Source organism: Xiphophorus hellerii, chromosome 3 (genome assembly GCF_003331165.1).
Source record: "Xiphophorus hellerii strain 12219 chromosome 3, Xiphophorus_hellerii-4.1, whole genome shotgun sequence".
Classification (NCBI taxonomy): domain Eukaryota; kingdom Metazoa; phylum Chordata; class Actinopteri; order Cyprinodontiformes; family Poeciliidae; genus Xiphophorus; species Xiphophorus hellerii.
In genome coordinates, this window is record NC_045674.1 from 9,027,915 (window position 1) to 9,053,817 (window position 25,903).

A 25,903-nucleotide genomic window follows, 5' to 3' on the forward strand; every position below is an offset into this window, starting at 1 on the left:
AAGCAAAATATGTCAACTCATGATAACCAGTTAATGTGTTTTTAATTAGGGCCTGCTTTTCTCCTCTCCCGATGATTCCTGCTCTGAAACTCAGCGCCGCTTGCATTTATTTCCTCCTCTGGAGGCCTCTTGATTAAGAGTTAGCCCCTATTATGATTTTAAGGGCAGCTTAGTGACAGAGCAGAGATGCAGCTGTTAGATTAAAAGTTTAGTGGTTGAGCTCACTGGTGCATCTCGCTCACCGTTTGAAATGACTCCTCATCAATGGGATCATTTTAGGACTTAACAAGCTAATAAATGGGATATGGCAACCAGTTTCGAAGCGCCCTTGGGAGGGTTAAGCCACTGCTTACAATCCCATTTAAAAGCTTGTTCTATTACCATGCAGACAAAAGTGTCAACCTGCTGAGAGAGGGAGATGATGGCATTTTGAAGCAACCCCAGTGATACAGCAGATCTGCAGCTTCAAAGGTCACCCTCAACATTGGGGGTCTTCTTGATGCAGAACAATCTCATCCTTTCAGGAAAAACGCTTGCTGGACTCACAAGGTAGAATAATGATTCATATACATTTTGTGACAGGCACTAACTCACTAAGTACTATCATATTGCCAAGACAACATAAGTAAATTTTTTGTTACAAGACAATAACAATATTTTGTCAATTTTGTAAAATTGACAAAATACCATGGTGGAAAATGAACAGAAAGGCTCTTTGAAGTAAAGAGGTAGAGAGGAAGGTCTCTAACCAACCTCAACATCCAGTGCAGCTCCAATGTGTTTCATGCGCAATAATAGCTTCAATAACAATTTCTTTTGGCAATTTATGTGTGAATAAATCTTTCAGACACGCATTGTAATGTACAACCTCCATGTCTCTTTAATGTTTAAGACATGTACTTACCAGCATCTTTATTATGTAATTTGCCAACACAGTGAATCACCCAATCACATTGCAGTAACTCAATGCATTTAGAGATCTATAAACAGTAAAGATCTGCTGAAGTTCAAACCAAAATGGGTTCAAAGTAAAGGGGTTGAAATTATTGAAGTGATTGTCAATGTCATACAGCCTGGTCTGTGTATTTCAGAAACAAAAGATGTCCTGAGATTGTCCTGCACAACTATTTGTCAGATTAATGTGGAATAGTCAGAAAACAAAATATAGAGAGTAAGTGGCTGTTGACTTGTTGGTGTCAAACGTCAGAAGAGAATGGTCAGACTGGTTGAAGTAGCCCAAATAACCAGCTGCTACCACAAAGACCAACATGCTGATTTGATGAAATAAAAAAATATGGCAGTTTTCAAGACAAAAGAGGGTCCAAGTACAACCAAGGTGCACCTAATAAGGTGGCCAGTGAGTGGTTGTTCCTTTAATGCAGAGAAATGTGTATTACTAATTTATTCGCCAAATACTTTACATTTTAATACTTTTCCATGTTGAGTAGAACTTTTTAAAGTAAAGGTCAACTTGCTTGAACATCTATTGTTGCTTATGAACTTTACATGCAAGCTAATTGACTTCATACTTAGTTTGGAAATAGTTGATGAGATATTGTAGTTTCTTATGAATACTGCTAAAAGCAGCAAAGTAATCCAGTGGCAGCTGCAGAGAATTTCATGCATTTCATATCAGCATCTTGTTCATAAACCAAACTGTAATGGTCAATAAAGCACCAAGGAGATTTATTGGATTTATTGGACATAAGATGATGGATAATTCTTAGTTTTTCTGACGATGGTCAGAATGGTACATGGTGCAAAAATGAAAATATTCAAAAGCCGCCTGCAAAATATTCTTTCTTCCATATTTTTAAAAGAACCAGCTATCTCCTTTCTTTTGAAACTATGCTGGTAATTTAAACACCCCACTTTTCCTTCCCAGAATAGGGCCCCATCAGTCATTCGTTTCTTCCTGGAAAATAGTGAAGTTTCACAAATCAAATTCAAAACAAGGATGTTAGTGTTGCTGCCTCTGCGGCTTGGCTTACACACACACATACGTCCTCCAATCTGAGCCGCTTTGAGCCACACCATTTCATCTGGTGCTATCAGGGTTGATGAGAGCCTCTTGTCTTTCTCGGTCGGCTGCAGCTGCTGTGTGGTGAGTGGCAAGCCTCTCTGATGGCTCTCCTTTATCTTCGCATCAAGCAATTTGCTGCTCCTTTCATTATGATCCTTGTGCCAGATTGAAAATGAAAACTTCACAAAACTTGTGTTTTAAGTCACTCAAGTACAAGCGGTAACACGGACAAGATGTTTTTTAATTTCATTTTAAGATTGCTCACATTTTTGTGTCCAGTCTGTGTCATTTATCCTACACCTTAATGCGTTTGTGTCTGTGAAGCAGGTACAAGAAGCATCAAGAAGTATTTTAACAATTATTTTTGACACTTTGGTCAGCTTGTTTATCTTTGTGAAAACTGTAAAATCCTTCTAAGCGATGAGATACGTACTTGAATGTTGTGGTATAGAAAGCACATTCTTCTTCTTCTATCTTGAAAAAAAGAGGATGTGAAACTGATTGTTTCTTTTTTCTAGGAATGTGGGACTTTAGTGAATGCTGATGCAAAATCTTAGATTGAATTTAACTAAACTGTGTTTTAACTCATCATTGTTCGGATATAGAGACAAAATTTGAAAAATAAATTCTCTATTCAAAAAAACAAAACCTGACGTGAGAAATAAGTCCCCAAAAGAGGAACCAGTAGTGTGAAGGATATTGCCAAACCCTGTGAGTGGGCGTTGTGTAACTAACCCCTGAAAGCAACAGGAAAGGAAATGTACAGAGACAAGAGGACAACATTTCTTTACACATTGCACCATGTCTCTGTGAAACAAAAGGAAAATGCCAAACATGTATTTACATTTTTGAATCAGGAACAATTCATGTTTGTTTGTTTGTTTGACAAAATACACTCAAGGTTTAATACTCTGTCTCTGACTATTTCTTTTTCTGTCTTTTTCTTGCTAGTCTTTTGTTACAACTGCAGGCAATTATCCATTAGTGGTGAGCAGGAATTCTTAAAAAGGCAAGAAGGGAAAGTGGAGGCCTTTTTGCAAAGAGCTGATAAGAAAAATGGGAGAAATTCCATTTCGCTCTCATTGCAAAACAAACATCAAATATTCAGTTATGGACAAAGAGGAGAAATCTCACAGTCTGAGTGATAGTTGCAAATGACTTAAATTATGAGTCACATTTCTGCAACTTTACATAAGCAAAACATGTTTATGTCAAGTTTTTGGGGTTTTCTTTTAGCCCAAATACCTTTAAATAAACCAACATCTCTTAGCTCAGCTAATTCTAAGGTGTTTCCAGACCAGAAGAGACAAATAGGTACTCCAGCATATTCTGGGTCTGCTCTGGTGTTTCCAAAGGAAAACACCTAGGAGGCATCCCGATCAGATGCATGATCAGATGACTCCTTTTAAATCAGAGGAGCAGCGGCTCCTCAAGCTCCCACTGGATGACGATAATGCTAGCGTTCAGGGTCTCATTTTGTTGGTCATGATTCATGGTTCAAGACCATAGGTGAAGGGTGAAATATTGACAGACCACTAGATCACTATAGACTGGAGCAGCGCCCACATTACTGCAGACAATGTCCCTCTTGGTCTGTCCAGCTGCCTCTCCATCCTATCAAACATTTGAACTCCTGCTTCAGACCGATCCCCAAGGCTAAAAGGGAGAGATAAACACAGCTCTTCACAACTACACCATGAGCTCCACAAACAGGGTCCCGATGGAGATCAACCCTCAGGGAGGAAGCAAGCTTAATTCTGTGCCTTTAAAAGCAATTCACTTGCTTTGTATCCCTTCACCTGGAAACAGATTAATTATTTAGAGAATGTCTCTAGGAAAAAGGAGTTCTGGGTTTAACTCCTAGACATACAGTATTTTCCCACAACCCAGGCTCAGTTAACTGGAAGAGGACACAGGAACTTGTTAACTGCTGTGTTCTCGCATATTGCTATGAATTTCACACACAAGTACGTCATAATGTCTGTCTGAAACGTTTGTTGAAATCACAGAGTCATCAGACACCCCTTACATGAGAACTTTTGTCTCTGCTTTTAGCATCGGATCAATTATTGGTTACTATGTATTATAAAAATATTATCCTAACTTTCTGCTTTGGAAGCAATAAATTAGTTAAGCTAATAAATAAGGTCAATGCACTCAAGTATTTGGCAGATAACTATGATTATAGCTCTAATTAACAAAATGTCAGCTTTCAACTCACAAGGATCTTGACATTTACTTTTACACACATTATATCAGTCCTGATAGTACCAATTTTACTTTGCTTTGTTTTTGTCTGTTTGCATATTTTTGCTCCAATCCTCAAGGACTGGTGTCCTTCATGTATTACATGATTCCCTCATTAGACTCACCTTGAATCAAAAGATGGTTCTGTAACCTCTGCAGAACTTGATGAGATGACTAGGAGGTAATTTAACCAACACAAAAGGTTCATACTAGAAGAAAGTAATCAAAAACCAGCAGGACAATCTTGAAGACTGGAGCTGAGCACCGCCGTTGAAAACAAGCCATTTTGTACATAATGTACTGTAGTGTCTCAACATAGTCATACATGAAGTTGTACTTTGCGTCATGTATATTTCTTTAAATGTCCCCACAATCAAGCTAACCTCAAATTGTTTTACTGTTAACTTATTATCTCAGAAGTTCGACATGAGTCCAGCAGTGTGCTCCATAAATCCCCCAGGAAATATACTTGCATGTTTTTCCCTTTTTTGGTTCTCGTTTCGATTGTGGCTTATCCTAAGATACTCCATTCTTGTACTTTTTCTCACCAGATAAAAATAAGCGTTATAGAATACAACAGGACACTGATATTTATTGCAAATTATTTTCCTTCATAATGTATTATATCCATATATTGAGCTGTTTGTTTAATTTCTCTTTGTGGTAAAATATTTATTTAACTTATGGTGACCATAAAAAGGCTCAAATCTCATGAAAAAGTATATATTTTTAAATTATCACTACTTTATGGAGACTTGATATTGCACCTCTAATGAATGGATTATTTTTGACTAGTTCACTTGAACCTTGAGCAAGCAAAAATAACTTTGCACCACCTGATGGTAGATATTAATTTTTGGAGTCTCATAACATTTTTTGAGAGCAGACTTCAGAAAAGGACTTTAGGTCATTGTTTGTCAAGTAGGTACAAGATATGCCCAAGATGAACTTAGGCCTGATGGATCCAAGACGTCATGAACAAGAATGGAAAAAACAGAATTGCAAAATATCTAAATGTCAAGCAAATGTAGATTCTCACTGTTTTTACTAAGATAGCAACTATTTGTGTCCTGATTTTTTTTTCTAGTATTACAGACATTGAACAGTTTTCCAGTCATTAAACCAGAAACAGATTTACGTGTGGTAACTTGCATCTGTATATGTCAAATAATAAAAATGGCATCATGAAAATACAGTGATAAAAATAGAAAAAAACAGTTTACATTCAACATGTACTGCATGTCTTGAATTGATAACCACAGCTGTGTTAAATATGGAAAAAGAAATCACTTTTCCTTCTTGGATTATTCTTTTCACACCTTTAAATTTGTTGTTTCTCTTTTCACACACAGAAACACAACAATGTTGTTGCTATAAGGATTTTTCTGCTTGTGCTTTATGAGTTGGTAATCAGATTTTCTTCACATCTGAACATCTTTGCTTGTGTAATGGTGAGTATTTCAAGATCAATGTCCTCCCTCACCTATGTTGTAGCAGATTTAGTTTGTTGATCCACTGTTAAGTTTTTAATAAGATAGATTGTTTATAATAATAACAATGAATTCAGTGCCACAAATACCGTTTTTATGTAAAAAAAAACAACAACAAAAAAACACCCAACAAGGCTAGCTGCCTGTAACAGGTGGCAGTTACTGTCTACATTAACATACGTTATGTTATGACATCATTTTATTCACAATGATGTAAATGTTAAATTTTCTGCATTATTGATGTTTCAAGCATTTTAATCTAAGATGGCGTGATTGCAGATAAGCTCAAACTGTATTATTTGTTGCTGCAGCAATATCCTCTCAAAAAAATACTGGTTTAATGATGATGGGGCTGCAACTATGGGGTGTTTATGCTCTTATTACAAACTAAATCTGTCAGACTTTAAAATGAGGTAGAGAAAATAAAGATGGGCAGACAGCTGTGGAAGCACTTATGGCTGGGTAAAGGAGGGCAATAATAAGCAGTCACTGGTAGAAGCAGCCAGACTGCAGGATTTTCTCACAAACTTTAATCACTGCTATAAATGTGTCCTTGTCATCTTCAGCTTTGAGTGTTTTAAAGCAGCTTGAAGTGAACACATTGCACTGAAAGACATCAGACCTTAGACTTTTGTTTTACGTGTCACTGTACACGTGGCACAAAAATTCATTTTGGGTCTCCCTGATGTGAAAACCTCAAATAACCATTAGTTTTTAGTATAAATACATAAAACTAAAGCAGTAAAGCAGAAATGCACAAGGTTTTGACACAGCGTAAACTGGACTTTAAGGTAATGTGTAGAACTGTGGGGCTTTTTCTTACAACGCCCTTTTAAAGCAAATGACATAATGAACTCTGAAATACCAGAAGGATCACGAATCGAGTGGATATCACTGATAAGTAGAAAATGGGCCACTTTGATGTCTATGGTTCAACAGATACAAAATCAGCCTTCTTCCATTGCCATTTTAGACCCCAAACTGAAATCCTATAGAAAACCTACAGTGTGAGTTGATGGTTAGATTATTCCTAAAATTTCTGAGAGATATTATTATTCTGCTGCTTCTTGCAGAAAAAAAGCTTTTGATTTTCTAGATTACAAAGACAATGAATGCAAGCTGTTTACACAAAACTACTGGGTATACTGTGAATCCCAGTGAAACGTACAAAACACCATGCCTGTGATTCATTTTTAACCAATACAGGTTATCACCGTAATTCTTCTTTTACAACAAAACTGCCTCACTTGGGAAGGAATGGCATGTTGTGATATGGCATGCAAAGCATTCAATTTTCAATTGATGCCTTTCGACGTGTTTGCTCAACAGGTAAGGTCATGATGACATCCACATGGATGTTGGTGATTGCCGTGCTGATACACTCTGCAAACGGAGCAAGAAGTCGTGAGTGTTGTTTTTGAAAATCAGAAATTGAAATGTAAACACCTAACCACCAGTTAGAAGGACAATTTCAAACATCTTACTTTTGAAATAAAAATAAGATTAAAAGTGCCTGTTTTATGGGCACTTTCCCATAAAATGCAATGTTTGATATTAGAGAGATGATAAAAAATGTTTTCTGCATTCTAAATTTCAAACATGTTTTTATTTATTTCATTTTCTCAAGAGGGTGACACCCAACCATGTGCAAGGATCCACACATCAAGTTCGGTGGTGCCTCTGGGATCACCTGTCACAGCCACCTGTGTCATCAGAGAAGACTGCCCTCTAGTTACTGGACAAGCTGTTCATATTGAGTGGCGCCTTGGCAGTGAGCTTATTCCCGGCAGCCTTGCAGCCAATGAGAGCAACAGGGTTTCCAGTATTGTTGTACCAAGCTTCAATCGCACTAAGGCAGTACTTTTCTGCTGCATCCAGAATTGTTCTCAAGTTGTCACCGGAGTCGAGATCCAAGCTGGATGTAAGAAAGATTTTATAGCATAAGTATGTTCAAAAAGGAATTTCTATAAACAGATCTCGCTCAAATATTCTGCAAGGAAACTCTGCAGAGTCCTGCATTACACCTCTTGTCATACACTGTAAGTAGGGATGCAAATAAATTTGAGAGAAAGTCTTAAAAATTAATGTTCAGACATTCTTATCCAGTCCAACTAAGCTATTTAGAAAGAGAATCGGCAAGCACTTGTGTTTGTTTGCAAAGCTGACAAACCCAACCAAAGACAATTAAAGCTGTTTACAGTGACGTGTCTGCAAAGTATTGACTCTTATGGACACTGTACTGCAAAAAAACTGAAAACAATCTATAAATTTTTTTCCACTTCACAGCTTTGTTCTGCTTTATGTTGGTCTATTACATAAAATCCTTATAAAATGCATTGAAGTTTGTGGTTTCCACATCACATCTGAAGCATTTGGTGTCTATGAAAACATTTGGAAGACACCAAAAGTAATCTTCTACATGTAAAACAATGTTAAATTTTAGTTTACACAAATTTAAGTTCATGCCTGAAATACAAACATTCAAAGGGCATAAATTCATTTTCTGTATCATTTGAAATAGATAATACAAGAACAGGATAGACAGTGAAATTTATCATCCTTTAAATGTAAAGCATAATTTGATAAACTTACCATTAATAACCAAACTGTAACATTGATTTCAAAACAGGAGTAGTCAACTGATTGTCATATATAATCCTGTAATTAAAATGTTTTTTTTTTTTTTTTGTATAATTAGATCCACCAGAAAAGCCACAAAACCTGAGCTGTCAGACAAACTTCAGCTCCCCTAGTTCCTTGAACTGTGAATGGGAGCCTGGGCAGTGGGACACCCACCTCCCTACAAAGTATACCCTGCACACTGAAATAAGGTAAATTTCTGCCTGAAACTATAAATATGTTGAATTATTTTCAATGGAGGAATAAAGTTGAAGGAGTCAAGTTTGATGTCAAGGATCTTTGATTCATTGAGTTGTGTAAGCACTTCTGGTTGAACTAACATTTTGTTCTCGCTTTGTATTTCATTTCAGAGACTTAAATGAGAACTATACGTATGAACTGCCACCAGAAGTCCATCACTATTCGATTCCTCGTAATGAATTTGTTCTGTACAGTGACATCAAGATCTACGTAAAGGCAGAGAATGACCTTGGAATGGCAACTTCAGGACCCTTAGTTTTTGATCCTTTACAGGCAGGTAAGTATTAACTGAAAAATAATAAAATGAAAATAAAAACGTCTGTTAAACACTCTTTAGGATAAGCACAAATCTAAATGGGAAAAATAAAAATGTAACAGAGCTAGCTCACATAACATATAAAACAAATGTTCATTTCTTTTAAATAAAATGTACATTTTATTTCTTTTAAATAAAATGGCCTAAGCTAAATACACCACGTGTGGAACTGAAACAATGCCAAACAAAGTTCATTTATGGTCAACGTTTCACAATACAGTAGTACCTAGTGACCTATATTTTATTTCTTTTAAATAAAATGTACTGCTGAAGTTTCCAGTAGCAGTATTATTTCAGAAATGGTATAACGTTTTCTTTGTTTTGTACCAAACAAGATCATTTCTGTCATCCAGATGGCTTGGGAATTCAGTAAGGATTAAATAAATAAATTTAACAGTAGTGTTGCTCTGGGTTGTTTTTAAAGGTCAGCTTCTATTTTTATACAAGCTAAATTCTTATCACAGCATTAATCATAATGATCTACAAACTCTTGGTTTTTTCATTTAAACCATGCTTCATGAAGAAAATAAATTTTAAAAAAAGCACTAAAAATCTAATCTTGATTGTTTTTCTGTCAGCTAAGTTCGACCAACCCAGTATTGAAAAGGTTGATGTGGAGCCTGAAAGGTTAGGTTGCCTCAAGCTGAAGTGGAAAATGTCCCAGCAGCAGAGGTGGATTCTTCACAACCAACTAAGCCTTGAAGTCCGACTTAAGGCTGCTGACAGCGACCAAATGAGCGACCCACCAGTGAGTTCAGTTAAAATTGTTGAAATAAAAGTATTCGTATTGCGTCAGACTTGATCTTGTTGCTGGAAGCATCTGAAGAGTATTAGAGCCAGTGTTGTATAAAGTACTGAAATCTCAGAGTCAAGTAAAAGTATAAGTACCTCTCCAAAATATGACTTTGGTAAAAGTCGAAGTCACTGACTGAAATGTTACTTGAGTTAAAGTCTTAAAGTATCTGAAACTTCTTGTACTTAAGTATGGAAATTACTGTAAAAATGGATGTACTCAAGTAATGTAATGAAAAGTACAAGTAAAAAGTAAAACAAGGCAAATGCAGTTTGAATGACATTTTTTATATTTTGGTAAACTTGTCAAATACACTTAAAATAATGTACACAACCAAGTGCAGGCAAAATTAAACCTGCTAATAGATATACCTGCAGGCATCATTTAGTTAAGAAAATTAGGTGCTTTACCTATAGCACAAGGTTAACTTAACCTGCTTTACAACTGAACCAGCTTCTTAGTATACCCTCCAGGACAGAAAATACAAAGTTTTTGTAAGCCTTAAGTTTCCCCTTCAAGTAAGGTCAGTGCTGAAAATGAGAAAAATAAACAGTACAGAAAATGCAACCAACATGAAGAAAAAGAGCTGTTACGATTACTCTACTTCACAAATCAGTGAATCAGTCAATGCTACAGTCAGTAGGTGGTGCACACAACTGGTCATTATGCAAAAGAAAAAAAGAATTGGGAGGGAAATGCAGCTTATTGGCATCTGTAAACCTGGTTTTGAACTTGCATGCCTTTCCTATATTCGTTAAATTTAGTCTAAATTGCTATCGCTATGGCTTCTGTCCCCCCTTGAACAGAGGAGTCTAGGTAGCCTGCTACAGTCAACATTAGGCCTAAGCTAAATACACCACGTGTGGAACTGAAACAATGCCAAACAAAGTTCATTTATGGTCAACGTTTCACAATACAGTAGTACCTAGTGACCAAGCTATAGTTACTGAAACAGGAGGATTATAACCATTTCATAAGACGTTACCTCGATGTGTTTCTTCAAGTTGGACGGGGAGTTTTTGTAAGATAGAATTTCCACATCTTCGGGCAGGAATAACATAAACTGCATGCGGTACGACGAATCTTTAACACCCACGAAAGAGTATATTGTGTTTAAATAAGGCCATGGGCTCTCATCACCAGCTGGTGGTTCTCCTGGAGCCGTGTCCGACGTTGTTGCAGTCGTTGTGGTCTCCGTCTCCTCCTCCATGTGGCTGCTGCTGATTGCGAGACTTGCTTTGTGTTTAATGGGAGAAGCGAAACAGGTGTATCCTATTGGAGGTGATGAACAAGCCTCCAACTTGCTAATCAGTAGGTGGGATCAAAACACTTGCGTTTCTCTCTCTCGCTTTTTTGTAACGAGTAACTAAACCACACATTGAAAATGTATCGGAGTAAAAGTACGCAATTAAGTTCGGAAATATAGTGAAGTAAAAGTGAAAGTCATCAAAAATTTTCATACTCAAGGAAAGTATGAAGTACTCCAAAATATACTTAAGTAAAGTAGTGAAGTATTTTTACTTCGTTACTATACAACACTGATTAGAGCCCATCTAAAATTTACAGTGTATTTGATGTCATGCCTGTATGATCTTTTTTCTCAGATTCTTGTAAGCCAAGTGAGACCATCCAAAGCGATCACGGAATGCTGTCGTCTCCTTCATGGAGCTCGATATTTGGCCCAAATTAGAGTCAGATACTACATGGAGGGCCCCTGGAGCGAGTGGAGCAGCAGCAAATCCGGAGTCACCTTGGAGACCGGTAGGGCTCGGATCAATTCGGAATGACACAAACAGCCACTCTTAACATTTTCCAATCTGATGCCTTTTCTCTCCACTTTTTGCTCATCTTTTCAGTGTATGCAAATGTCATGTTGTGCATCTCTCATTGCTTCGCTCTGCAGCACAGGCTGAATTGAAGTATTGAGTTTTGTCGCAAATGCAGACAGTGAATCCATAGACCTGTCTTGTAGGGAGAAGTTTTATTTTCTACAGAGTTAGAGTAGAAGTTCATAGTTTTGACAAGTTGCCACACTGACAGCTGCCTCTTCCTTTTCAGCTCCAACTGGACGTTTAGACTCGTGGATGAAGGTATCAAGGAATCACACAAGCAAAAACCTAGACATACAGTTGTTCTGGAAGGTACCTATATGATTTCTTGATGCCTGTCAATAAGTTTTTTCTTCAAAACCTCTACAGGGTTGTATAAAGTCTCCCCTTTTTATTGTTTCAGCCATCAAAAAGGTTCCGTGCAAATGGCCAAAATTTGACATATGTTGTCTTAAAACCAAATCCTCGTGGTAAAAGAGAAAGAATGTGCTCTACAAACGAGAAATGGTGCGCTTTTCAACTTTCTGGGAGAGTAAGGAAAGTGTATCTGAGCGCTGTGAATAGTGTGGGGGAATCTCCCCTCACTGAAATTAGGATTTACCAGCCCAAAGGTAACTCATATAATTTAAATAAAATATACTGGATGCTGCAAGAGTCATATTCCTCAAGCTTTTCCACATTTTGTCACATTACAACCACAAACTAGAATGTATTTTTGGAGGATTTTATTTGACAAACACAAAGGAGTGCACATTGATTTAAAAACTACCTTTGTAGATCAAAATCTACAAAGTATATGTGTGTTTGTGCATTTCTCCCTATTTTAATAGGGAGAAATTAATGCAGATGCTTGAACACATCTGAATTCCCATTATGAAACATGAGGGTGGCAGCGTTATGCTGTAAGAATGCCTTTCTTCAGCAACAACAAGGAAGCTCTTCTCTGTTGATGTATGGAGCTAAGTAACAGACAGTACTAAAGGGGAGCTGAGGGCTAAAGAAAATCCTGAAATTTCCATTGAGGTTAATAACTCTGAGAGTGTAATCACATCCTCAAAGAGTTTAAATGACTCTGCAGACTGGACTTCAACTGAGACTCTGAGAAAATTGCTGTGTCCCATTAAAACATAAACACTCCTTTCTCGTTTGCAGTTACAATGTGACAAAATTAATAATTTGCAAGACAATGTATATAGAGTGTCTTGGTACATAATATTTTGTAAACCTGAAATGTTTTTATGTCTTCAGATCACACGGCAATCATGGATGTCACAGCTGTTCCTCATGATGACAGATCGTTTCTGGTCCAGTGGACAGCTGAGGTGACTTTAGGTCTCACTGATTATGTGGTGGAATGGAAACCTTTACTAAGTCTAGACCTCAGCCACGTTCGTTTTGAAATTGTGAATAAAAACCAGTCTAGTCTCATCATAACCGGTATGTCAATAAGACTTTGCTTTACATCTTTCCATAAGCCATGTCGCAATTGCACTTTCATCTCTCACTACATGAATTCAAATAGTCACTTTTGAGCAAGATTCTTATTTTCTCCTTTCCTGAATCTACCTGTAAACACTGTAATTAGCTTGTGATCACTGATCCACTCTGCCCTCTACACTCTCATCCATAGGCAGCTTTGAGCCCTACAAGCCCTACGGGATCTCTGTATATCCCCGGTTTAAGGATGGGATGGGGGCTCCTCAGACTGTTAATGCCTACTTGAGACAAAAGGGTAAGTCACCAAAGACAAACGGGGGATCACACAAAGAGCATGCATAGGTGTAAGAGTCAAGTTGCCTCAACTTTAAACAAGTAGAAGGCCTTTCACATTATTCAGATTACAGGAACAGTGCGAGCTCTCTGGGAACAGATCATTTCTTATGGAATGTTGCCCTCTTGTGGAAAGAAAATGATTAATTTGCTCATTCAAATCCAGATACACTCTAATACAAACTGTACCTTTCCTTTTGAAGCTCCATCAGCGGTTCCTAAAATTCAAATTAAAAAGACCTGGTGGTCAGATATAGAGGTTTCATGGGATGAAATCCCTTTACAGCAAAGGAATGGATTTATTAAGAGCTATCAAGTCTTCTACTGGGAAGAGAATGGATCTGTCAAAGGTAGGTTAAAAGGTTTGAATTGTTTTGAATGTAAAATGATGTTGAAGTTTTTTAACCTTGGACATTTTTCTAGTTGAGAGTGCCGATGCAGAAGACAGGAGAGTGATCCTGAAGCACCTCAACACTGCATCTACGTATGAAGCTTTCATGATGGTTAGCACATTTGGTGGGAGCCTGAACGGATCAACAATCTATGTTAAAATGAACTCCTTTGGTTGGTACCATATTTTAATTTACCATTTAGAGAGTCAATGAGCAGAATATGGATTTATTGATTAGATTTCATATCGCAACATATGATTTCCTTTTCCAAGATGCTATGACTGTTGTGATCACTGTAACTGCAATTGGAGTTGGACTGGCATTGCTGATCATTTCCATCATCTGGACCTGCTTCTCCAAACACAAAAAGTAAGCCCACCAAAAACCATATACTCTAGAGATCTATGATGCAGTGCTGTGAATAGATTTTTGCTTACTTACAAATTTCTTATAAACACTTATATGTTTTTGTTCACAACACAAGTTGAAATATGTTAAAATCATTTACATATTGGGTTATTAATAAAATTCAATTGAATTCAGTGTATTTCTATAGGGTGAATTCAAATTATGTCGTCTCAAGGCACTTTACAAAAAAGTTAATTCAATCAAATCCTACAGACAGATTCAAAGTCAATCCTAGCTATCAAATAATTCAGTCAAGTTCAGTTTATACTTCGAAGTAGTTAAAAGGTTTTGATCTATGGAGACCTAGCAGGTTACATCAGGCTACTGACCTGCAGTATTCAGCTTTGTGGATGAGCATTTAGGAGCAATGGACTATCACTTGAATTCTGTCATTGACTTTGGAGCAATCTCTCACACTGAGCATGCAAGCAGAGACAGTGGAAAGGAAAACTCCCCTTTATCAGGAAGAAACCTCCAGCAGAATCTGACCTCCATGACTGACTGTGGGTTTGAGAAGACTAAACCTAATAAGTGATTGGTTATTTTTGGTCAGCTGTGGTTTTCACCTTACATGCTTAGTTTGCCAATTCTTATGTCCTGTTGTTGAATCATGAATCCTGACCTTCTCTTAAGCAAAAGAGGCCTGCAGTGGTTTTGAACTTTTTCTGGGTTCTTTTGTGGAGTACTGGATGATTCTTTGATTATGTGCAATTGGAGGAGTTTGGTAGGTCAACCTCTCCTGGAATATATTTTCAGTCTACAGGTATGACAGTGACTGATCAGTTAACTCATGATTCATGAAAGGAGGACAGTACTTTTTTAAAAATAGGGTTATGTTAATTTGGATATAGTTTTTTTCCACATGTAATCTGTATTATATTGAAACATGTTTAATGATTTGAAATAATTAACTATAATGAACAAGACAAGCAGAAGAATTACATAAAGGGGAAAACACTTTTTCACTTCTATTTGTTTGACCTTAAGGCTGAATGGTTACATGTGGCCAGTTGTTCCAGATCCGGCTAACAGCAGCATTAAAAGATGGTCATCAGAATCAACACAGGTAATGAACATTAACAACTGTCACAGATGTTAACTTAACATGATCACAATGAATACATAAGTGTAACATGAACTACCACAATTCTAAAGTGTTAGAGAATTACAAGCATTTTGGAATTGTATTAGTTTTTCCTATAAATTCAATCTGTATGTAAATTAAATCTTTATTTAGAATATATGGACATCAAAGGATCCATGCAAGTCTAACTGTAAGATTAAATTGTATAACAAAAAAACTAGTGATAAAAATATAAATCAATAAATCAATCCAGTGTATATTTCCAGTTTTGGCTGTGTGTGTGTTGTCCTTTTCTCATTAAATATATACATTCATTGTTTCCCTCTACAGTTTACCCATCCATCCTGGGACAACGAGGAGCCAAATCCAATATGCTTGTCCCATCTCAGCTTCCTGGACCTTCCAACCAAACTTAGCAAAGAAGAGGATGATATTTGGTTAAACAGCTCAGAAGACACCAGTGATCTTGGCGAGTCGATTTGTGGCTCACCGTTCATTCCTACATACTCTGGTTCAAACAGCGAGTCTGTTCCTTATGCGACTGTACTGTTGTCCTCTTGCAACGACCCAATACCTGATGAGCCTCATGTCTACCTGCGCTCTGAATCTACACAACCCCTCTTGGAAACTGAAGAGTCTTTCACTCCAAAATGCTACCAGAATGTTGTAAATGATAGGATGCCAAAAGAGCAGTGTTTCTTTGGGTCCTGTGATGATGATATCCCTGAAGGAGAGGAAGGCCCAGCTATTGTTTGGGATGACTTTCCCTTTCTGTGTGCCTTGGCCATGAATGAGAGTGAAAATAACTAAAGTTAATTTGCTGGTCATTAGAGTATGCTTGCTTTGAGTGTGTTGTTTTTGTTGTTTGTTTGTTTTTTTGTAAATGAACCTACCCAGCATTATACCTCTGCACCAGCAGATTAGATTTAAATCATGATTATTTTGTTTCTGTTCTGCTTTTTACATTTATAGAAGTACACTTTTTTAAATATATGTTTTAATTTTCATGAGGTGGTTAAAGGTTAAATGAGCAGATTTAAGACATATTTTTGTTGCATTTCACAAAAGTTAAAACAGATACAGGCCAAAAGTTCTAATGTTTGAGGTCTTGTGTACAGGTAAAGCACCTCTATAATTGCTGGTGAAGATAAATACAAAATTCTTTAATTAAATTATTGCTTTAGACCAGTCAATGCCACAATTCACAAGGCTTAGTTGTAGTTCTGTAATACTATTTAGATTTATTTTTTACCTCCTGAATTGTCTCCTTGTTGTGCAAATAGCCTTTGTCTATTTGTAGCTGCTCACTCTGATCTAAATTTTTACCATGAATATGACCGAGTTTAGGCAAATAATTGTGTACTTGTTGCCATTATTGTCACCAAATTTGTGAGGATTAACACACATCTGTCAATTTTATGTAACGTTCTCTTACCATTTTGAACAGAAGCTAATAGAAATAAACCTCTTTGCTATGTCATATGTTAACCACAGGGAAATAAAAAATTATTAGGAATTGCTAATTAACATTCCTATGTGAAGTCAAGTAAATATTTTTAGAAATCTTAGTTCTGTTTATTTCATAAAATTGATCAGACCCTAAGCATAATGGAAACTAGTAATTTTGTACAAAAATAATAATATATAAATATATATTAAATAAATTATATATATATACATTTTTTTAAGGGAGTGGTTTAAACAATAGCTGATTTGGCAATAGGTTAAAATGTCTAACAATATTTTCTGAAACTATATTGTTGACCTCCAGATTCATTACATATTGTGAGAAAACATGAATACCTCATTCACTGACTGGTTAAACTCAGCTGTAGTCCAAAGAAAGTAGCTTCACGAATATACCTTATGTGGATTCTGAAAGTCTTACCTTTACACTTCTGATTGGACATTGCGTACTGCTCTCACTGTGTTCAATAGTTATGTATAAAAACATTATGAAGATCAGTTAAAGAAGTTTTGGGTGGAAGCTCATGGAGAAATGTCTGCTTTTCTTCAAAAAGAAATAAAAAATATATAGTAAGAAAAACTTTCTATATATGATACATGTAACACCTGTCTGCAATGTAAAGGACATATTTTATTACTTACCTCTATATCTGTGTAAAAGAAGTGGTATTTTTCATAATCACATGATTTAGTGTACTATAATATATATGTGATATGCCTATATGTGTGATGGCCCATGTGAGAGGCAGATTCTTATATTCTTTAGCTGGATGATCACAGTGCTGCACTTTGATAAATATGTAAATGAAAATGATTTGTGATTTCCATAACCTCTTTCAACCGTGCGAGTGAAAATTGCAATGTTTTGTTTCAGCTTCTACTTTATCCATGTGTTGTAGAGCAACCATCAAAAATAAAACTCTCATTTTTAATTCTTTTAATCATAATCAGTTTTACTCATCCATCCATCCTTGCAGGGCGGGGCAGCAGGGGGGCTCCGGTGCCCAGCTCCAGTGGTCATTAGGCGTGCATAGTAGATGTTATGCATACATGGTTGAAAAAAAAAAGTTAACTAGAGCAATGTAGCACTTATACATGACTGTAAATTCATTATTTCACTAATTTCTTAGTAAATGCACTAAACCTAAGCAATACCTTGCTAAAGTATACATAATATTTGCATTTCTTGTGCTAAGAACCAAAAAAGCAATACATTTTAATAGGATTTTCTGTGGCAGTGCCTCGTTGCATGGAAGAAAAATGATGATACATGTAATATAACAAATTAGAAGCCTAAAATTTAAGTCAGTACTTGGTAAAATCACCTTTTGGTGTTTACTTTTACCATGTTTATGATGGACAAAAAAATGAAGAACATCAGGAAAGACAAAAGAAAGTCACAAGGAAGGGAACAAGTCAGGGCACAAAAATAGATAGAATGACACAATGAAGTACTTAGTCAATTAAATAGGGAATAAAGGACAAAAAACCCCACTTTGTACATACTCATATACTCATCTAGAAAATGGTGAAATCAAATATAATATTGTTTTCAAATTCCATAGGAGTCCTTTTAATTGTTAATAAAACAAAAACACTGTCTATATTTTTAACCTAATTATTTTTCATGTGTTTTATTTAAAGTGAAAGTAATTCTATCGATGTTATCTGGGATTGTTAGTTTAACCTACTTATCCAATCCTTTTCTCACACTCTGCTAGTAGAGTCTATCTAAAATGGCGGACCTCTTGTAGCGGTCGGGTGTGATTACTTGTCACACTTCAAGCATTTTCAGCGGAGTTATTATATGTGTATTTATCTATAATCTAAATCATGTTTTCCAGTTTTGGCCTGCGGACCATTCTGAAGTCTTCCGTGGGTGTTTTGCGTGAAAGTTCCGCTCTGTACCCCGCGGTGTCAGTCAGACCTTGGAGCTGCTGCGCTTCGGCTCTGTTATCAGGACCTGCAGTTAGCAAAGGTGGGTAAAATAAATTAAAATCCAGAGGAAGTAAACACTCTTTCAATATCCACCGTAAATGTTGGAAAACTGCTGACAGAGCCTTGCTGTCATTTGTACCGTCACCAGCAGTCGGCGCTGTTGACAGAATTGAAGTGTGTCACCTTGTTAGATAAAACTCTTTACTTGTTTACACAGTATATTGCTTCAATTGTGTGTGTTTGCCCAGGAATGTTTGGTAATTTGTTCTTCATATTCAGACCGAACAATATAATTATTTTACGATGCGCACCCCCTTTCAAGTTCTTGATATTTACACTTCCCATCTCAAAGTGAAATTATCTGGTCTTTGCAGGTTCTAATACCATTTGAATCTGACCTCAAGTGTACACAAGCACAACTGAAATAGAATAGAAAACGTTTTGTATGTGGAAAAGTAAGTACCTACCTCTGCAGGATTTAGAAGGGAAAGTTGCAGCCAGGTGCCACTTATTATGCACTTGATAAACTGGTCATTAGAAAATTTGGTCACCTTTATTAAAGAAAAAGTTTTGGTAGTTTGTTCGTCTTAAAAACGCCACGCTTGCTGCTTATGGGTGTGGGAAGGTTTCTTAACTTACTTTCAAACTATTAACAATCTATATTGTCACAGAATGAGACATTTGCAACTAAGAAGGGCTCAGTTACTGGTACCAAACAAGGTTTTAACAAGTTCTTGTTTCAAATTTAAATGAGTAAATTTGCAAATCCTGAATTAAGGGTTGTTACCTGAGCATGTAGCCTCACTACTTTACCAGCTATCCTATAAATAAAACAACTTCTTGGGTCAAAGTTTAAAAGGATTTTATTTTAGACATAAGTACAGTCATTAATGAATGTACTAAAACAAAAGTAAAAAAAAAAAAAACTAAACATAGTTTGTTTTATGTTGTTTATCTGTCCAGTTCACAGCCATTGATAGAAATAAAACTTTTAGCATCATAAAACATTAAGAGACTTCTTTTCAGGCACTTAGAGTCTCCACACAGTAAGAAAAGACACGTATGTTAATAATGTTATGAATAAATTCTCCGTAATATCCTAAGAATAGATTATTGAGGAAAAAAGTGATCATGGCGACAAACATGCTATTCGGACAGAAAAAAGTAAAATCTTTATACCATTTTTAAAAAAGTTTTCATAAGGCCTGACTAACAACGTAAGCCACTGCAACTCTTTATCCAACTTCTCACCACAACTTCTTTCATCATTATCATATCTGTACCATCTAGAGAAGCTTAGCCTTCATTTCCCCCTTTAAATCTGCCTTATTATCATCATACGCAACCTGACAAAAGTACTATGTGGACTTTTTCACTTTTTGGCTTGTTACAGCTGCAAAATTTAATGAGTGTTAGGATTTTGTGTTATGGACCATAGGCAAAATGATACATTGTTTTCCTTCTTTAAGTAGAAATTCAATAAGTATATGCATTTCCATGCACTGAGCTGATGCTTTTTAAAGCTAGTTTTTTTCTGCATGACACAGAAAGGGAACTTGGGAATCAGTTGCACATGTGGTTGCATTTCTAATGAGAACTAATCAGAATTTCAGGAAGCTGGTTGTTGATGGTTGTGATGATATAGAAAACCACTATCTCATCACTATCAGTTGTATGCGTAGTTGTGCTATCTGACATGCAGGAGAGACATGTTAAGTTGCTTATCTTGGTTATATTCTTAAAAGTTCTTCAGGCAGTTGCACAATTTTATCATGTTGACCAATTTCTTCATCATCATCCAAAAACGAAATCTTGCTCTTAATATTTCAACTAGAAAATATTTGTGGTGTTTTGTTTTGTCAAGTCAACGGCTGTTTTGTTTGTAGAGACAGGTGCTTCTTCTTGCATGAGAATTTTGCATGTCTTGTGTTCACAATAAAAATTTAAAATGTTCCGGTCCTCACAATTTTAGATTCCTTGAACTTTTTTCTTTGTCTTTTGGTTTCAGGAGTCTTTGCAGTTCCACCACCTGTGAGACATTATGCCCGGGTTGCAAAGAAAAAGAAGACAGGTGTGCATTAAGAACCAAGTGTGCATATTTTGAATAAAAGCAAATCTCCTCATGTGAGCAATTGGTTTCTTCCAGGCCCAGAAAGCCAACTCAGTGATCTTCCTCCAACAATGGTGAAGATGGAATATGCGTCTGTCCCACTTGCTCAAACGTAAGACAAAATATTTCGGTCGGCTCTGCGAGCAATTAAAGCTGGAAAATTAAATAGTTTCTTGCAAAAGTATTCACATATCCTGAACACATTGTACCACCATAATTACAATTTTAAATGTATTTTAGCAGGATAGAATAACACAGTTGTGACATAGAAGGAAAAAAATATTCTACAAATAAAAAAGGCAGAAAGTGTGTTTGTGTAATGTCTAATTTTTATTGAGCCTCTGTTACTTTGATACCCCTTAGTAAAATTCATTGCAACAATTTGCCTTAAAAAACACCTTATTAGTGATTAGATTCCACCTGTTTCGGATGTTGATTCCAGCTGCAGTTACAATGAGCTTTTTAAAGGCTCATTGTAACTTTAAAAAGTAGCTCAAGGTCAGACAGATTGGATAACAGTGTACACAACTAATAGTTTTCCCACTGACGGATTCTCCCACCTGACCTCTGGATCTCTACAGCTCCTCTAAAGTTACGAGAGAGAGAGACATCTTTTCTACTTTTTTGATTGAAGCTCTTTTTACCAGGTCTGTTAGTGTAGGTGGACAGCTGTGACTTACTAGGTTTCCATCTGTTTTATCTTCACATAGGGACTGAACAGTTCGTTTTAAGATGGGATATTGTTTTATAGCCTCAACCTGCTTTTAATGTTCTCTGATAAATTTCTTAATATTTATACTGAGTTTTCATTGCACTGAGGTTAACTTCTGAGGTCACAGTTTGGTTTAGGGGATTTACAGGCTTACTTTTACCTTTACTTTCAAGTAATTACGTTTAAATGCAGATGCATGCAACACTTTTCAGATATAACATTAAAATCATTGTCCTTTTACTGTTATGCTCAGTTGCACAATTATTCTGTACTTTGTGCTGGTCCATTGCATAAATACATTGCAGGCTATAGTTGCAGACCTTTTCACTAAATGTGAAAGCATTCAAAGAATGACAATACTTTTGCAATATTTCTGTTGCAATACGTTTCAGAGAATGAATTCATGTTAATTAAACATGGTTATATTTGTGTTTACAGTACAGACGATCTCGTCAAACGTCTTCTTTCACTGGAACTGGCAAGTCATGTAAGAACTCATGGTTTAAAATAACACTTAGTATGGTTTCACTGGGTGTTTTGCTTTTAAAACTTGGACTGATGGAAGTTTATATGTTATTTACATGCAGTAGGTGTTAACAATACCTGATGCTACACAGAAAAAAATAGTTGACATAAATAGCAACTTTTCAGTTCAATTTATTTCAAAACTGAAGTTACATTTCTATTCAGTTTCAGTCAAATTGTTGTCATTTTTCACATGCATTGCAGCACTGAGATGTTTTAATGTCTGTCATCTAGGAACAAAACATAGCATTTGGTCACAATGACATTTTTCACAATAATTAGCAGGTATTGTACAGATAAGACGTAAGGCAGTGAATTGTAACAGGGGCGTTCCCATTCACTTCACAACTGAATATGTTCAAATAGATGTTGTAATTGGGGCGCTGTGGTGGAGCAGGAGTACAACACATCCCACATATGGAGGTCATTGTTCTTGTTGCAGCCGTCACAGGCTTGAGTCCTGGCCTAGTTACCCTTGCCACATGTCTTTCACCTCTCTCATTACTCACTTTCCTGTTGGTTCACTATCAAATGAAGGCCAGTAGAGCAAATAAAACCTTAAAAAAATAGATGTTGTAATGAGCAGAAAACCAAAAATGATGATCAAAGAACCAAATGTTTCATTTTTAGCTTGACTTAGAACTAAATTCTTTATGATCTGAAATACTCTCTGGAATAGACCTGTATTAAGCTTTACTCAGCTCACCAGCTTCCCTGTCCCCACTGGAGAAAAGCATGTTTTGCCACCTATTTTAAATTCAGTAATGATTATAGCTGTGTTATCTATGTCCTCAGAAGGAAAAGCTTCAGCTGAAAAAGGAACAACTGATTGCAAAAGTTCAAAGAGATGAGAACGATCGCAATTCAGTCGAAGTCAAGGGTGAGAACCCATTAATGTTGCATGTGATGTCTCTACTGAAATTTAAAGATAAGTACGACCTTATCTTAATCGAATCAGATTTGAATTCCCCTTCTGATGTTTCTCATCGCAGTGGCTGTTTTGACTGCAAGAATTCGTAACTATCAGGAGCATTTGCAAAAACACCACAAGGTGAGTGAAATGAAGTCTTCACACCTTGTTTATTAAACCATTTTTTGCACATTCTTTATGAAAATAAAATTGCATGATTCAGAGTCTTGTCTTGACAACTTTCATGTGTCAGCTTCACCTCATTTTAGCTTCCTTTGGTGTGAAGTGTATATGTGCTACAGGATTTCCTGTATACTAAGCCCACATAAAATAAAATGTGTACAAGCACAGCCGCGGTCGGAAGTTTCCATCTTACGTCACACTTAGAACATTTTAATCATTAAAACTGAGGGCAGAGGTTGTGAATTTAAATACCATCTCTGTGACATCAATGAGTTGCATTTGTTTTCATAAGCAAAACAAGCGTGTCATCTTATTTTGAGTTTTTAGATGGTATTTATGGTTTATTTTAACATGTTGTTTCATGCTAGGACAAAGCTAACAAGAGGCGCATGCTAATGGCCATTGATCGCAGGAAAAAGCTTCTAAAAAACCTCAGATTGGTTCGTTTTGACACCTTTGAGAGAGTGTGTGAGCAGCTCGGCATTACCTACACCTTCCCTCCAGAATACTACAGACGGGCCACTCGACGCTGGCTGGCCAAGAAAGAGTTCTGTATTAAGGTAATAATCAAATAAACCCCATTTTTTGAGCGCATTGATATTCTTTTATTATTATTTATGCATTCCACTGTTCTTTGGTTTTGTAATAATTTATTTATGATTGCATTGCCTCACAGCATAGCATCAATGTTTTCTTTCACACCCAAACCAACGCTTGTCCTGTGTTTTTTTTTGTGTTTTTTTTTCAGGTTTTCAAGGCTCTGCAGAAGCAGAAAGCAGAACAAAAAATGAAGCAGCAATTATCCAACACAGAGACAAAGGAAGCCAAGGCACCAGAAGCCCAAACATAATGAAACAAACTAGTCTGTACAGCTGGCTGCTCTCAATACTTGGGGCTTTTGTTTGATTGTTTCATCTCAGACTTTCACGTCCCATTTTTTTTGTTTCCAATGTAATGTTCTTTTATTTGTCTTACAATATCAGCTTATTGGAAATAAATTTTCAAAGAAATCTTTGTTTTGGCATGTGCAACTCACAACACCAGAGGCTGATTTTGGTTTAGAAAAAAGATTTTCAGAGAATCTAGATTACTAAAAAATTTTAATTCTGAGAAAATAAAGTGGGGTTCAATTTAACAAGAAAACCCCAGCCTGCAGATTATGCCTTCTATCTAAGCTTTCAATCATACAGTTTTAACTCAGTCAACAATATTTCACTCTGTCATTTTATACCAACCTATTTCCTGGTATAAAGTCTGTTTTATGCTATGCTTTAAATTCCAAATAACTTTGACACTTCCTTGTCCAGAAGATATGGCTTTACATTATCTGTTTCCCTCCATTTTTTAAAATGCATCTCAACTTAAAGCCTAGTGATTTATAATAAAACATTATTTAAACCTTTTGCACATATACACATTACTAACTAAAACTAATGACTAAACACTCACACTCACCAGTTATTTTTTTGGTTGAGCAAATAAAGTACATGTAAATTGTGAAAAACAAAAGAAATTTTCTATAAAATCACTCTACAATATTCCCAACAAAAACTAGAAGAGTTACTTTTACTGTGTGAAGCTTGTCGATTGAATAGGATAACTAAACTGCTGAAAAAGCTGTTGAAGCATATAGATTAGATATTAGAAGAGACATGTTGAATAATAAATATAACAAAACAAACATGGGGTGTCAGTGAGTTTGGCACTGTGACTTCTCAGTTTGGTCAGAACTATGTTGGGACAGTCGGGAAGGGAGTGTTGCCAGGGATACAGACGTGCAGGCATCATGAGAGTCATTGCTGTCTAAAGAGCATGTGGGCTTTCCACACGGTCAGACAGAGACATAGGACTGAGTAGGGCTCCCTAAATCTAAGTAACTTCATCCTAGCAACAGAAATTACCTTCATAGGTTTTTCCACCAACCTTTGTTCTGCAAAAAATAAAACATGAACAACTACAGTAAATGTGTATTGAATTTTAAAAATGTTTTGTTAATTGACAAGAGTGGAGAATTAACCTTTGTAACAAAAACACTCTTATGAATCAAAAAATCCAGTTACATTCAGATATGATGTTACAATTTTTGCCCACTTGCATGAGCCTTCAGTTCCCTCCAATGAATACCTTCAGACTATGTCATATTAGAGAACCATGCAGTGTAAGGTTTCATGTTTCTGCTAATAATCAGTTGGTAATTCTGAGGGTGTAACTTCACTACAGTTGTGTAGCTGTCAAACATTATGTGAAGAAAATATGTCACACCAGTCAAACTTAATAAGTCTAACATGGTTTTTATCAGAGAGACTGTTTTTGATGGGTCAGGGGAAATCCTTTCTTCCTATTTTCAAGGAGCATAAACATGTTAATTGCATAAATTACTTTTTTGGCACAGGTAATCTGTCATTTTTTATTTCGTCATTGAAGAATTTAAACACTGTATTTAGATCTTGAATAACAGCTGAATTCTCTTCTTGAATAAAACTCGCCATTTGAATTGGAGCTAATACAATTTACAGGGAGGTTCATGCATTGAAAGCCTAAAATAAGCAAAATAAAGGTGTTTTAAATGTATGATTTTATGTGCCTGGATGTCATGACAGATAAACTGTATAATATTACAGTGATTCTGTCTGCTGTCAACAGTGTAATAAAAAATATTTAACTAATATGAGACCAAAAGCTTGTAACTTGAGCCTGCCTCCTGCTGTTGTTCCCTTGTAAATCCTACATCCTTGAGTAAAGGGCAACTGTGCTACTTTTCTTATTTCTTAAAGATGTTCCAACTCTTATCCAAAAGGCTTCTTCAGTTCTGAACATTGTTGAAAG

General features: G+C 36.2%; 2 protein-coding genes across 2 annotated transcripts; both read left to right on the forward strand.

Moving 5' to 3' along the window:
• Positions 1–1,961: 1,961 nt before the first annotated feature.
• On the forward strand, positions 1,962–17,640 carry LOC116717582 (colony stimulating factor 3 receptor). The gene is made up of 17 exons (XM_032559070.1): positions 1,962–2,104; positions 5,623–5,721; positions 7,090–7,164; positions 7,388–7,681; positions 8,459–8,591; positions 8,751–8,917; positions 9,535–9,704; positions 11,354–11,510; positions 11,808–11,890; positions 11,982–12,189; positions 12,827–13,015; positions 13,209–13,310; positions 13,552–13,698; positions 13,772–13,912; positions 14,013–14,109; positions 15,136–15,214; positions 15,563–17,640. Exons 3-17 carry the CDS (start codon positions 7,098–7,100, stop codon positions 16,040–16,042), a joined length of 2,514 nt encoding a protein of 837 aa, XP_032414961.1. The 5' UTR covers positions 1,962–2,104; positions 5,623–5,721; positions 7,090–7,097; the 3' UTR covers positions 16,043–17,640.
• A 772-nt stretch (positions 17,641–18,412) lies between these two features.
• mrps15 (mitochondrial ribosomal protein S15) lies at positions 18,413–25,743 on the forward strand. The gene is made up of 8 exons (XM_032558648.1): positions 18,413–18,677; positions 20,646–20,708; positions 20,784–20,859; positions 21,898–21,946; positions 22,780–22,864; positions 22,977–23,035; positions 23,446–23,637; positions 23,826–25,743. Exons 1-8 carry the CDS (start codon positions 18,533–18,535, stop codon positions 23,925–23,927), a joined length of 771 nt encoding a protein of 256 aa, XP_032414539.1. The 5' UTR covers positions 18,413–18,532; the 3' UTR covers positions 23,928–25,743.
• Positions 25,744–25,903: the final 160 nt, after the last annotated feature.

What these genes read in the sequence shown, in the direction of transcription:
- mrps15 (XM_032558648.1), top strand. Translation starts at nt 18,533, where the DNA reads ATGTTTTCCAGTTTTGGCCTGCGGACCATTCTGAAGTCTTCCGTGGGT. An exon ending in CACTGGAACTGGCAAGTCAT is followed by an intron (nt 21,947 to 22,779) that starts GTAAGAACTCAT and finishes CTATGTCCTCAG; the next exon opens with AAGGAAAAGCTTCAGCTGAA. An exon ending in ATTTGCAAAAACACCACAAG is followed by an intron (nt 23,036 to 23,445) that starts GTGAGTGAAATG and finishes GTTTCATGCTAG; the next exon opens with GACAAAGCTAACAAGAGGCG.
- LOC116717582 (XM_032559070.1), top strand. Translation starts at nt 7,098, where the DNA reads ATGATGACATCCACATGGATGTTGGTGATTGCCGTGCTGATACACTCT. An exon ending in TTTTGATCCTTTACAGGCAG is followed by an intron (nt 8,918 to 9,534) that starts GTAAGTATTAAC and finishes TTTTTCTGTCAG; the next exon opens with CTAAGTTCGACCAACCCAGT. An exon ending in CGGAGTCACCTTGGAGACCG is followed by an intron (nt 11,511 to 11,807) that starts GTAGGGCTCGGA and finishes CTTCCTTTTCAG; the next exon opens with CTCCAACTGGACGTTTAGAC.